Source organism: Penaeus monodon, chromosome 16 (genome assembly GCF_015228065.2).
Source record: "Penaeus monodon isolate SGIC_2016 chromosome 16, NSTDA_Pmon_1, whole genome shotgun sequence".
Classification (NCBI taxonomy): Eukaryota; Metazoa; Arthropoda; class Malacostraca; order Decapoda; family Penaeidae; genus Penaeus; species Penaeus monodon.
Genome location: NC_051401.1, coordinates 15,649,053 through 15,661,552, shown reverse-complemented (window position 1 = coordinate 15,661,552; position 12,500 = coordinate 15,649,053). Strand labels below are relative to the sequence as shown.

The window sequence follows — 12,500 nt, the reverse complement described above, 5'->3', positions numbered from 1 at the left end:
ATTTCCTGAAATTTTGAAATTGCGCAGTAATGAAATTTTACCAAGAAACAAAGGGAGATATTGGACAACTTCATCATACACACCATAATAGTACATTGATCTGGAAAGTCAATAATACTGAATAGACTCAGGTCTTAAGCGCAGAATTCAAGAATATATTTACAAAAAATTCTATACCCATCTAGTGGCCTGAACAACTACCTTGCCATTGTACTGACACTGTGCACCATAACTCACGGTTGGGGAATGGTTGCAGGCGTGTGTGCCAGCTCTGCACACTTGTGGGGCTACAAACACACTTGTACACAAAAGCGAAACATGGTATTGTGCTCTACACAATATAGAGTATCTGTAGTGTCCTTTCAAACTGTAAAGGGTCTTTCTCTATTTTATTTGCTTTACAAGTTGAGATTTCAATATCAGGTAACCAAAAAGAACCTTTTCTCTTGTGAATAAAGAGCCATTAAAAGTGAAAGCACAGGTAGAAGTTTAGCTAACATGTATTCGAAATTTCATTACTCGTAAACATTACTTCTATTTATTGTATTCAAGTAATAAGGGAATTACATCAGAACTGAAATATATTTGAACTTTGATTACTCTTCTCTGTAATTATGTCTTCACTTATACTGGTATTTGGCAGGCGTCGAGGAGAAACAATCATATGAGCATTCGGAGAAACCGTGGACGCTGGGAAGGCTGGCAGACCAGGAGAAGTCCCTGCTGTCTTCGTCTAGAAAAGGCACGTTGGCCGCAGACACCACGCGTTCGCGCCTGAAACTATGGTAATTCTGCCGAAATTCCTGCAGATGAGATAGCAGCTGTCTGGTCTCCGTCAGATTGCAGCAGCCTGATTCAGCGGCCCGACACTCTTCTAGGATACTACGTGCGGTCAGGGAGCGCCTGGCCACTAGGTGGAGTGTCGTGGAATGCATTGAGAGCAAAAATCGGTTCCGCCGGGAACAGAATACCAGTGTCTGATCGGACGAATCCAAGTAATCTCTCTTACAGCGAAAACAGAAACACACACCACAAATACAAGTCAGAAACGTGAGCAGGACAGTCATGCACATCATCACTTGGAAGAAGACCATGTGATCCATCCTGAGCGAGAGAGTGAGCACGAGAGAGAAGACTAGGCGTTCCCACACAAATATATCAAGACCTGGCCTGTGGATATTGGGAAATCTGTCCGGAGGCTCATCGACTTCACACTAGATAAAACAACAACGAAGTAAATGATAGCGAGGAAAGAGAATCTATGTTACCTTAACTTACAAACGGTCAGTTATGGTGCATTGTAGCGTTGAAAATTATATGTATATTTATGGTATTTTCTCATATATCTACATACACACGTGTTTGTGTGTGTGTGTCGATAGAACGGACTGACAATAATAACAGTAGTTAATGAAACGTGTATGTTTACGAACAAACTAGTGTCTGTAAACACATATATTTCCATATACACATGCATATACATAGATAATCTCTCTCTCTCTCTCTCTCTCTCTCTCTCTCTCTCTCTCTCTCTCTCTCTCTCTCTCTCTCTCTCTCTCTCTCTCTCTCTCTCTTCTCTATATATGATGTATGTATAAGAGTAATATCATTATATATATACAATATATATGAGTAGGTGAAATAATGTATAATAGTAATAATGATAATAATAGTATAATGATAATAATAGTATAATGGATAATAATAGTAATAATGATAATAAAAATAATATGATAATATATAATAATGATAATAATAGTAATAATGATAATATGTAATAATGATAATATAGTATAATGATAATAATAGTAATATGATAATAATAGTAATAATGATAATATAGTAATAATGATAATAATAGTAATAATGATAATGATGATAATAGCGATAATGATAATGATGATAATAGCGATAATGATAATGATGATAATAGCGATAATGATAATGATGATAATAGCGATAATGATAATGATAATAATCGTGATAATGATAATAATAATAATAATAATGGTAATAATAGTAATGATAATAGTCATGATAGTGATATCATCATCATCATCATCATCATCATCATCATCATCATCATCAACAACAACAACAACAAAAATAATACTTCAAAAAATCATTATCATAATCATTATCATCATCATAATAGCAATAATAACAATAACAGTAATGATAATAATAATAATGATATCAATAATAGTAATAGTAATGACAATAATAATGATTATAACAATAATAATAGTAGTACTATTAGTATTAGCAATGATAATGATTACGATGATACTACTACTGCTACTACTACTACTACTAATAATAATAATAATAATGATAATGATAATGATAATAATAATGATTATGATGATAATGATATTGATAATAATAATAATAATAATAATAATAATAATGATAATGATAATAATAATAATAATAATAATACTAATGATAATAATAATAATACTAATGATAATAATAATAATAATAATGATAATAATAATAATAATAATGATAATAATAATAATAATAATGATAATAATAATAATAATAATGATAATAATAATAATAATAATAATAATGATAATAATAATAATAATTATAATTATTATTATTATTATTATTATTATTATTATAACAACAACAACAATAACAGGGGCGTCATTTCAGCTTTTGCTGGGGAGGAGCAAGGGGGGTGAAGTGAGCACAGTTAGCTGGGGATTTTTTTTTTTTGGGGGGGCGGGGCTCGGTGAATAAACACTCAATAGACTACAAACAAAATCCTATTGCATTAATGACATGTCTATATTGAGTAAATGTTATGGCGAATTAATTTTTTTTCTGGTATTCACGGATAATATATATAAATTTATTCACATGTTCCTGTTCTAGCTGTAATACCACTAGTTACAGTACAGTTACAGTATGGGAAAAGTGAGGACCGTGGTACTGGTGTGATCACAATACATACATGTTTCGAAACAAGCATCTGTTCTGTTGGTTAAGAAGAGAATCTAGTATTACTGTAGAAAAAATATCCAGTATTAAGTGATATAAAGGTTATCACCAGGGGCATCAGTTAGGGGGATAGGTGCTGTACCAGTGTATTGGGCTTTGCATGTGTCTGTAATCAAATTCAAATAACTCTAAAAGTTGTTGGGGTGTGGCCATTGGGGAGAGGGGGGGGGGCAAGACAGACCATGAGGGGGGCAAACAGAGTCTTGGGGGGAACAACTGTCCCCCTTCCCCCCCCCCCCAACGACGCCCCTGAACAATAAAGTTAATAATGATAATAACGGCAACAGTAGAAGTAATCATAATAATTATGATAATAATAATTATAATAAAAATAATAACAATGATAATATTGATTATAATGTAGATGTAATAATTATGGTAACAGTAGGAATAATGATAATAATAATAATATTTAAATAATAATGGTAATTATAATTATAACAATAATAATTATTATCATTATAACAATAATAATAATTATTATTATAACAATAATAATAATTGGTATACCAATAATAATAATAATCATTACAGCAAAAAAACAAAAATGTTAACAAAAATAAGAATAACTTAAATAATTGTCTAAAAGATTATAACAATAAAAACAATAAACACAATAATTATTATAATAATTATAACTAAAATAGAAAATGATTATAAAAATTATATCAATAATTGTAATAATAATAATAATAAATATAACAATGATAATGATAAAAAATATAACAATACGCACAATAATTGTAACAATACTAATAATTATTATTACAATCATAATAATGATAATAACTGTAATTATAATTATCATAACAATATTGATAATAATTATAGCAATAACAATATTAACAATACTACTAATAATAATGATAATGATAATGATGATAATAATGATAATAATAATAATAATAATTATTATTATTATTATTATTATTATTATTATCATAACAACATTATTTATTAAGACCATAATAATGAGTACCACAATAATAGTAATAAGATAATGATAATAACGATAATAATGATAACAATAATAATAACGATAATAACAATGATAACAATAATGATAGTATTAATAAAAAAAAATAATAACGATAATAATAATAATGATAATAACGATAATAATAATAACAACGACATCAATACTAAAAAAACGATAATAATGATAACGATAATAAAAGGATAAGGATAATCAAAATAATAATGATGAAAGTAATAACCACGGTGATTGTTAAATAACAAAAAATTATAGTAATAACGATGATAATAAAAATAACGATGATAATAATAATAATAACAATAATACTGATAATAATGGAAATAATATCAATAATAATAATAATAATAATAAAACTAGTAATAATAATAATAAAAAAAATAATAATAAAGATAATAATGATACTAACGATAATAATATTGATAATAATAATAATAACAATAATAATAATAATAATAATAAATATCATAATAACAAAACAGTAATAATAACGATAATAATGATAATAACGATGATAATAATGATAACGATGATAATGTTAATAACATTAAATAATGATAATAAAGACAACAAGAACAACAACAACAATAATAAGAATAATAATTCTTCTTATTATTATTACCATTATTATTATTATTATTATTATTATTATAATTATTATTATTATCCATATTATCATTATTATTATGATCATTATTATTATTATTATTATTATTATTATTATTATTATTATTATTATTATTATTATCATTATTAGTTTTATTATTAGTAGTAGTATTAGTATTACTATTATATTAACGGTAGTAATAATAACGATAATAATAAAAATAACGATAATAATAGTAACGATAATGATAATAACAACGATGATGGTGATAATAAGGATGATAAGAATAATTATAGGGATAATAATAATAATAATAACGATGATGATGATAATAAGGATAATGATAATAATAGTAATAATAACAATGATAATAACAAAATAATAACTATAATAGTAGTGATAATAACGATAATATAACAATAATAATAATAATGATAATAATAATAATGATAATAATAATGATGATAATGATAATGAGGATAATGTTAACAATAATAATAATAATAATGATAATAATAATAATAATAATAATAAAAATAATAATGATAATAATAATAATAATAATAACAATCATAATAATAATAACGATGATAATGATAATAATAGCAATGATAACAATAATAACGATAATAATATTAATAATGATAATAATAATAATATTAATAATAGTAATAATAATAATAAATAATAACGATAGATAAAATAATAATAATACGAGTATAATAAAAATATACGATAATAATGATAGTAATAATAAATAACGATAAACAATGTAACATAAAAATATTAATAAAATAAATATATAATATAATAATAAATAATAATAATAATAATAATAATAATAACGATATAATACAATACATATGAAATAATAACGTTGAATAATATAATTAATAATAATAAGATAATATATAATAATAATATACGATAATAATAATAACGATAATAATAATAATAACGATAATAATAATAATAAAACGATAATAACAATAATAACGATAATAATCATAATAACGATAATAATAATAAGAATAACGATAATAATAATAACGATAATGATAATAATAACGGTAATGATAATAATAACGATAGTAAGGATAATAACGATGATATTATGATAACAATAATAATAATAATAACAATGATAATAATCATGATGGTAATAATAATAATTATTATTATTATAATGTTAATAATAACGATAATAATAATAATGATATAACGATAATAATAATAACGATAATAATAATAACGATAATAATAATAACGATAATAATAATGATAGTAACGATAATAATAATAATTAACGATAATAAATAATAAGTTGATAATAATGATAACGATAATAATGATAATATTGAAAATTATAATAATGATAATAACAATAATAATGATAATAATGATGTTGATGATAATAATGATAATAATGATGTTGATGATATAATGATAATAATGATAATAATGATGATAAGGATAATAATGATTATAATGATAATAATGATGATAATGATAATAATGATAATAATGATAATAATGATAATAATGATAATAATGATAATGATGATAATAATTATGATAATAATAATAATGGTAATGATGAAAATAAAAATAGTAATAATAATACTACGCTAAAAATACTAATGATAATAATAATACTACGCTAAAAATACTAATGATAATAATAATACTACGCTAATAATACTAATGATAATAATAGCACTAACGGTAATAATAGCGATAATAATGATAATAATTATAATGATAATAATAATAATAATAATAATAATAATAATAATAATAATAATAATAATATTAATAATAACGACTATAATAATAGTAATAACGATGATAAAGATAACGATAATAATGATAAAACGACAATATTAATGATAATGATAATAATAATAACGATGAAAACGATGATAATAATAATAATAATAACGATGATAATAATGATAATAACGATGATAATAATAATAATAACGATGATAATAATAATAATAACGATGATAATAATAATAATAATAATAATAATAATAATAATAATAACGACAATGATAACAAAAACGACAATAGTACTGATAACGATAATAAAAACGATGAAAATAATAATAATAATAACGAAAATAATAATAATAATAACGAAGATAATAATAATAATAACGAAGATAATAATAATAATAACGAAGATAATAATAATAATTATAATAATAATAATTATAATAATAATAATTATAATAATAATAATTATAATAATAATAATTATAATAATCATAAAGAAAATAATAATAACGATGATGATCATAATAATAACGATGATGATCATAATAATAACGATGATGATCATAATAATAACGATGATGATCATAATAATAACGATGATGATCATAATAATAGTAACGATAAAAATACTAATAACAATAACGATGATGATAGTAATAATATTAACGATGATAATAATAGTAATAACGTTTTTGATAATAATAATAATGATGATAATAATAATAGTAACGATGATGATAATAATAATAGTAACGATAATTATAATGATAATGATCATAATAATAATAGCGATAATAATAATAATAATAATAATAATAATAATAATAATAATGATAATAATAATAATAATAATAATAATAATAATAATAATGACAAAATAATCCCAGTCCTAACAATTAAAAACTGTCAGATTCAAAGTCCTCAATTTCTTCAACCTCTATTACCTCACCGCCTTATCGGTGACTTCAGATCCTTGCATATATTTCCGAGTTCCTTTAATAAACGTGGTTTATATACCTGACGTTTCATCTCCAGAAGCACACATTCACCTGTTGTTTGATTTATCTTACCGCGCCATGGAGTTACCCTCAGCAACCATTATTACAATGCTTGTCGTATGTGTTTTGCTAACGATGGTGGCTGCAGTGTGCCTGTGTCTGTTGTTTTGTCAGAAGGCGCGTTTGCAGGTAAATTTCATTTTGATTCCTTTTATGTTTTAATCTTGCTGCATATACTTGGTTGATTTTTTGTGTGTGTGTGTTTGAAAGAACATTAACATTATTTTCTCTTCCCGTAGACAAGGAAAGAAGAGGTACCCATTTCCTGTAGTCTATCGTCCAGCTCGGAAAAGACTGCGGGCACGTCAGTGAGGCTTCTGGGCATTAACGCTCCACTCACGCCCACGCCCACACCTCCACCTGCGCCGACCATCACCCGAAGGACTACGGCGACGCCCTGGAAGCTGCGTCTCCTGGACGTCTTCCCTACTAAGTCATCCGTCATTGAGGAGACGGCGCTGGAGGAAGTCGTGGTCCTCCACACGCGGACGCAGAATCTCCGGTTCCAGAAGATGGCTTTCAAAGACTCCGTTGTGAAGTCTCAAGACGGCACCACAGAGTGTGCCCCTGTTGGATTGCATCATCGGCCAGACTTCTCGAGGATGTTTGGGACAGCTTCGCACAGTATTCCTTCTCTCATCTTTGACCCGTCGGGGATGACGCTCAACCAGAGCATCGCCGACGTCCACAAGCAGAACAACGCTCCAGGCACATCCGGCGAAAAATCCCCGTCCGTGCTGAGCAGCTTTTTACCTGTCTGGTCGACGACGGTGTTGTCCAGTACATCTGTGGTTGTGTCCTCTACGCCAGTCAAAGTTTAAGAAAATCATATTAAAATAATTGCTTTCTGTGCCTTGTTTGTATACCCGCTAACACTCCTATTACCAAAGCTATTGGTTTAATAGCTCTTAAACCAATAAAATAAAAAACGACTTTACATCGTCGTTAGTAAGCAAAGCATTCTCTAGTTCCTTTTGTATCTACGACATTTTGGTTATTTGTCTTTTGAGAAACAATTCAATTTCATTTATTATATCTACCCTTTTCATTTCTATTTACTTGTACCTTTTTTACATATATCTTTTTTCTATTTAATCTTTTTCATTTCGATTTATTTTTACCTTTTTCATTTCGATTTATTTTTACCTTTTTCATTTCGATTTATTTTTTCCTTTTTATTTCGATTTATTTTTTCCTTTTTATTTCGATTTATTTTTACCTTTTTCTTCATTTCGATTTATTTTAACCTTTTACTTTTACTATTGCTACTGCTATTTCTGTTGCTACTGCTACTGCCTCTACTACTGCTATAGGAGTACTATTACTACTTCTCCTGTTGCTGTTATTACTTCTGCTGCTACTATTACTTCTGCTGATGATGATGATAATACTCCTGCTTCTGCTACTACTACTACTACTATTTCTACTACTACTACTACTGCTGCTGATGCTACTACTACTACTTCTGCTACTACTCCTACTACGGTTACGGTTTAATAGCTCTTAGAGGCCTTTTGAAAGCGAATCGTCAACCCATTTCCACAGGAAATTTGAAAGTTTATGCGTTGTTTTCTGTGTGTGTTTATTATTAGTTTGCCTGGAACTTATACTTCCTGCTGACGGGTGATGGCCAGAGCCGAGAATTTTTATTATTATTAAAATGGCCCATTTGGTATCACGCGGAGGAATTTGAAAAGTAATTAGAGAGGGACAGTAATTGTGACGACATCCGCTCCTAATTTGTCGCCATCATGTAACTATTTTGAATATCAGGAAAGGTGCGAGGTGAGGACCTCAGAAGGGGCTTGTCCCTAGTTCCTCTATTAACTAACATTGCTTCTATTTTCTATATATGTATATACATAATATATACATTATGTGTGTGTGTATGTATATGCACATATATATATATATATATATATATATATATATATATATATATATATATATATATATATATATATATATAGGTATATATATATATATATATATATACATATATATATATATATTATATATATATATATATATATAAATATATATATATTGAATGGAAAAACACTCTTCCGTACTGATGCAGTGGAAGAAAAAGCCACAATACAAAAACTATATTTGTTGAAAATGAGACTACAGTGTCGAAATCCACCTTGATTCCATCCTCAGACCTGAGGATGGAATATATATATATATATATATATATATATATATATATATATATATATATATATATATATATATATATATATATGTCAATGCTACCACATATATATTATTTGGTCTACGCTGACTTTATTCCCGACAAAACACATGTATAAGGAAAGGTACAATCTGGAGTCAGAAAACGCTCTACTGATGTCCAGCGTTACTATTCTTTCCTCTCTAAAGTATTGTAATCACTGACATAAAGGAACATCAGAACGTTGAAGTGTCAGTGTAAATCATAATATAAAATGCGGTCAGAAAATAATATCCTGACGAGAAAATGAAATGTAAAATGCGTGTTATTAATACACTATGAAACGGAACACAAGGTTTATTTATAAAAAAAAGTATAGTGAAAACGGTCATTTCAGTGTAAAATAAAAACGAAAACTACGACAATATTAATAGCAGGAAAATGTAAACCATGCAAAAGAAAAATTCGAAAGGGATGAGACAAAGTGAGAGGGCGGGGCAAACAATTTAGGGCAAATGGGCTTGTTTGTTGACTAGGCTAATTATGTGGCTGTTGTTAAGCTCTGGGTAGTCTGAAGCGACTGATAGGATTTACAAATGTATTGGTATGTATAAAATATGAATGTGTGTATATATGTATATATATGTGTGTGTGCATATATATTTATATGTATATGCATATGTATCTGTATATATATGTATATGTATCTGTATATATATATATATGTGTATATATAGGGATATATGTATATATAGGGATATATGCCTACAGCTATAAATATATAGCTGTAGGCATAGACATATAGATATAGGTGTATAGATGTAGGTGTATAGATATATATATAGGTATATAGATATAGATAAATAGATATAGATATAGATATATAGATAAAGAGATAGAGATAGAGATATAGATATATAGATAAAGAGATAGAGATATAGATATAGATATATAGATATAGTAAGTATAGATATATAGATATAGATATATAGATAAGATATGATATAGATATAGATATATAGATAAGATATATAGATATAGATATAGATATATAGATAGATATATAGATAAGTATATAGAGATATATAGATGATATGAGATATATAGATATAGATATATAGATATAGATAGATAATATAAGATATAGATAATAGATATAGATAAGTAGATATAGATATATATAAGATTATAGATATAGATATATAGATATAGATAATAATATAGATTATAGATATAGATAAGATTATAGATATATAGATAGATATATAGATAGAGATATATAGATAGAGATATATAGATAAGTAGATATATATATAGATATGAGATATATAGATAGAGATATAGATATAAGATATAGTAGATAAGATATATAGATAGAATATAGATAGATAAGATATAGAGATAGAGATATATAGATAGAGATATATAGATAGAGAATATAGATAAGATTAGATAGTAATGAAAATATAGAAGATATATAGATAGAGATATAGATAGAGATATATAGATAGAGATATATAGATAGAGATATAGATAGAGATATAGATAGAGATATAGATAGAGATATAGATAGAGATATAGATAGAGATATATATAGATATATAGATATAGATATATAGTATAGATATAGATATATAGATATATAGATATATAGATATAGATATATAGATATAGATATATAGATATATAGATATAGGGATATAGATATAGGGATATAGATATAGGGATATAGATATATGGATATAGATATATAGATGTAGATATATATAGATATATTTAGATATATATCTATCTATCTATATATCTATCTATATATATGTCTATATATATCTATCTATATATATATTTATCTTCTATCTATATATCTATATATATATATTTATCTATCTATATTATCTATCTATATATCTATAGATCTATATCAATAGATCTATATCTATTTATCTATATATACATATCTATATATATTTGTATATTATTAATATATATTATTAATTCTGAAAACGTCAAATGAAGCCTCTCTGACTCGCGAGGCGCCGCGGGAAGCTTACCCGCGGAGCCGAAGTTCGAAACGACCAAACAAACCGAATACCGTTTTATACGTTTGTGTCCTCAAGTGTCGTATATAACCAACATTTAGCGTGTAATGAGTAACAGTCTCTCCTTACTTTGCTAAACTCCCAGCCTGTTTCATTATGGAGATGTTGATGTTAGTGCTGGTGGTGGCCTTGTCCGTCGCCCTACCTTTGGCTTTCGTGAGTTGCTGCATGCTCTACACGTTCTTCAGGCAGCAATTTTATCATGTAAGTTGATTTTTAGTGATGCGTGTATATATTGCAAGCATTTGCTTCTGCGCATTTATATCAACGGTGTTGTGGTAAACATACTTAAACATATGTTCTTTTGTGTTCAGGACGACACCAGGGCAGTTCCAGCAGCCAGTGGCAATCATTGCGTGGTGGACGTGAGTACTTCGGAGGGGTCTTCATACAGCAAGAAAATTCTCTTTTCCGACGACTATTACAGGCAGCAGCGTCTGAGCGAGCAAAAGGGCCTCCCGGCTAAGGAGAGCTTGGGGCAAAGGTTGGATTCCCAGAGCCTGGGCGCTGCGCTCGATAGTGTCCGGCAGGTGAGCGCCCGATTGCATCACCTTCAGCAGCAGAGATCGGCAAAAATCGAGAGGCCTCAGGAAAGGTAGGATAACATGAATATGTTGTAGTATTGAAATTTATGTGAATTTGGAAACTCATGTGAATATGTTGTTGTATGAAAATTCATGTTAATATGTTGTAGTATGGAAATTCATGTGAATATGTTGTAGTATGGAAATTCATGTGAATATGTTGTGGTACGGAAATTCATGTGAAT

At 27.0% G+C, this 12,500-nt stretch overlaps 2 protein-coding genes across 2 annotated transcripts in view; both read left to right on the top strand.

The window, feature by feature from the left end:
* Nucleotides 1-7,458: 7,458 nt before the first annotated feature.
* LOC119583110 lies at nucleotides 7,459-8,498 on the top strand. Its single transcript, XM_037931617.1, has 2 exons — nucleotides 7,459-7,585; nucleotides 7,696-8,498. Exons 1-2 carry the CDS (start codon nucleotides 7,475-7,477, stop codon nucleotides 8,275-8,277), a joined length of 693 nt encoding a protein of 230 aa, XP_037787545.1. The 5' UTR covers nucleotides 7,459-7,474; the 3' UTR covers nucleotides 8,278-8,498.
* A 3,124-nt stretch (nucleotides 8,499-11,622) lies between these two features.
* The window catches only part of LOC119582552, a 1,142-nt gene continuing 264 nt past the window's right edge, over nucleotides 11,623-12,500 (top strand). Inside the window, exons 1-2 of the mRNA XM_037930896.1 lie at nucleotides 11,623-11,935; nucleotides 12,046-12,326. Coding sequence (XP_037786824.1) covers nucleotides 11,828-11,935; nucleotides 12,046-12,326 — 389 coding nt within the window. The 5' untranslated portion in view covers nucleotides 11,623-11,827. The remainder of the gene's footprint in view (nucleotides 11,936-12,045; nucleotides 12,327-12,500) is intronic.

Coding starts and splice junctions, on each gene's coding strand:
- LOC119583110 (XM_037931617.1), top strand. CDS start 7,475: ATGGAGTTACCCTCAGCAACCATTATTACAATGCTTGTCGTATGTGTT. Junction 7,586..7,695: donor GTCAGAAGGCGCGTTTGCAG/GTAAATTTCATT, acceptor CTCTTCCCGTAG/ACAAGGAAAGAAGAGGTACC.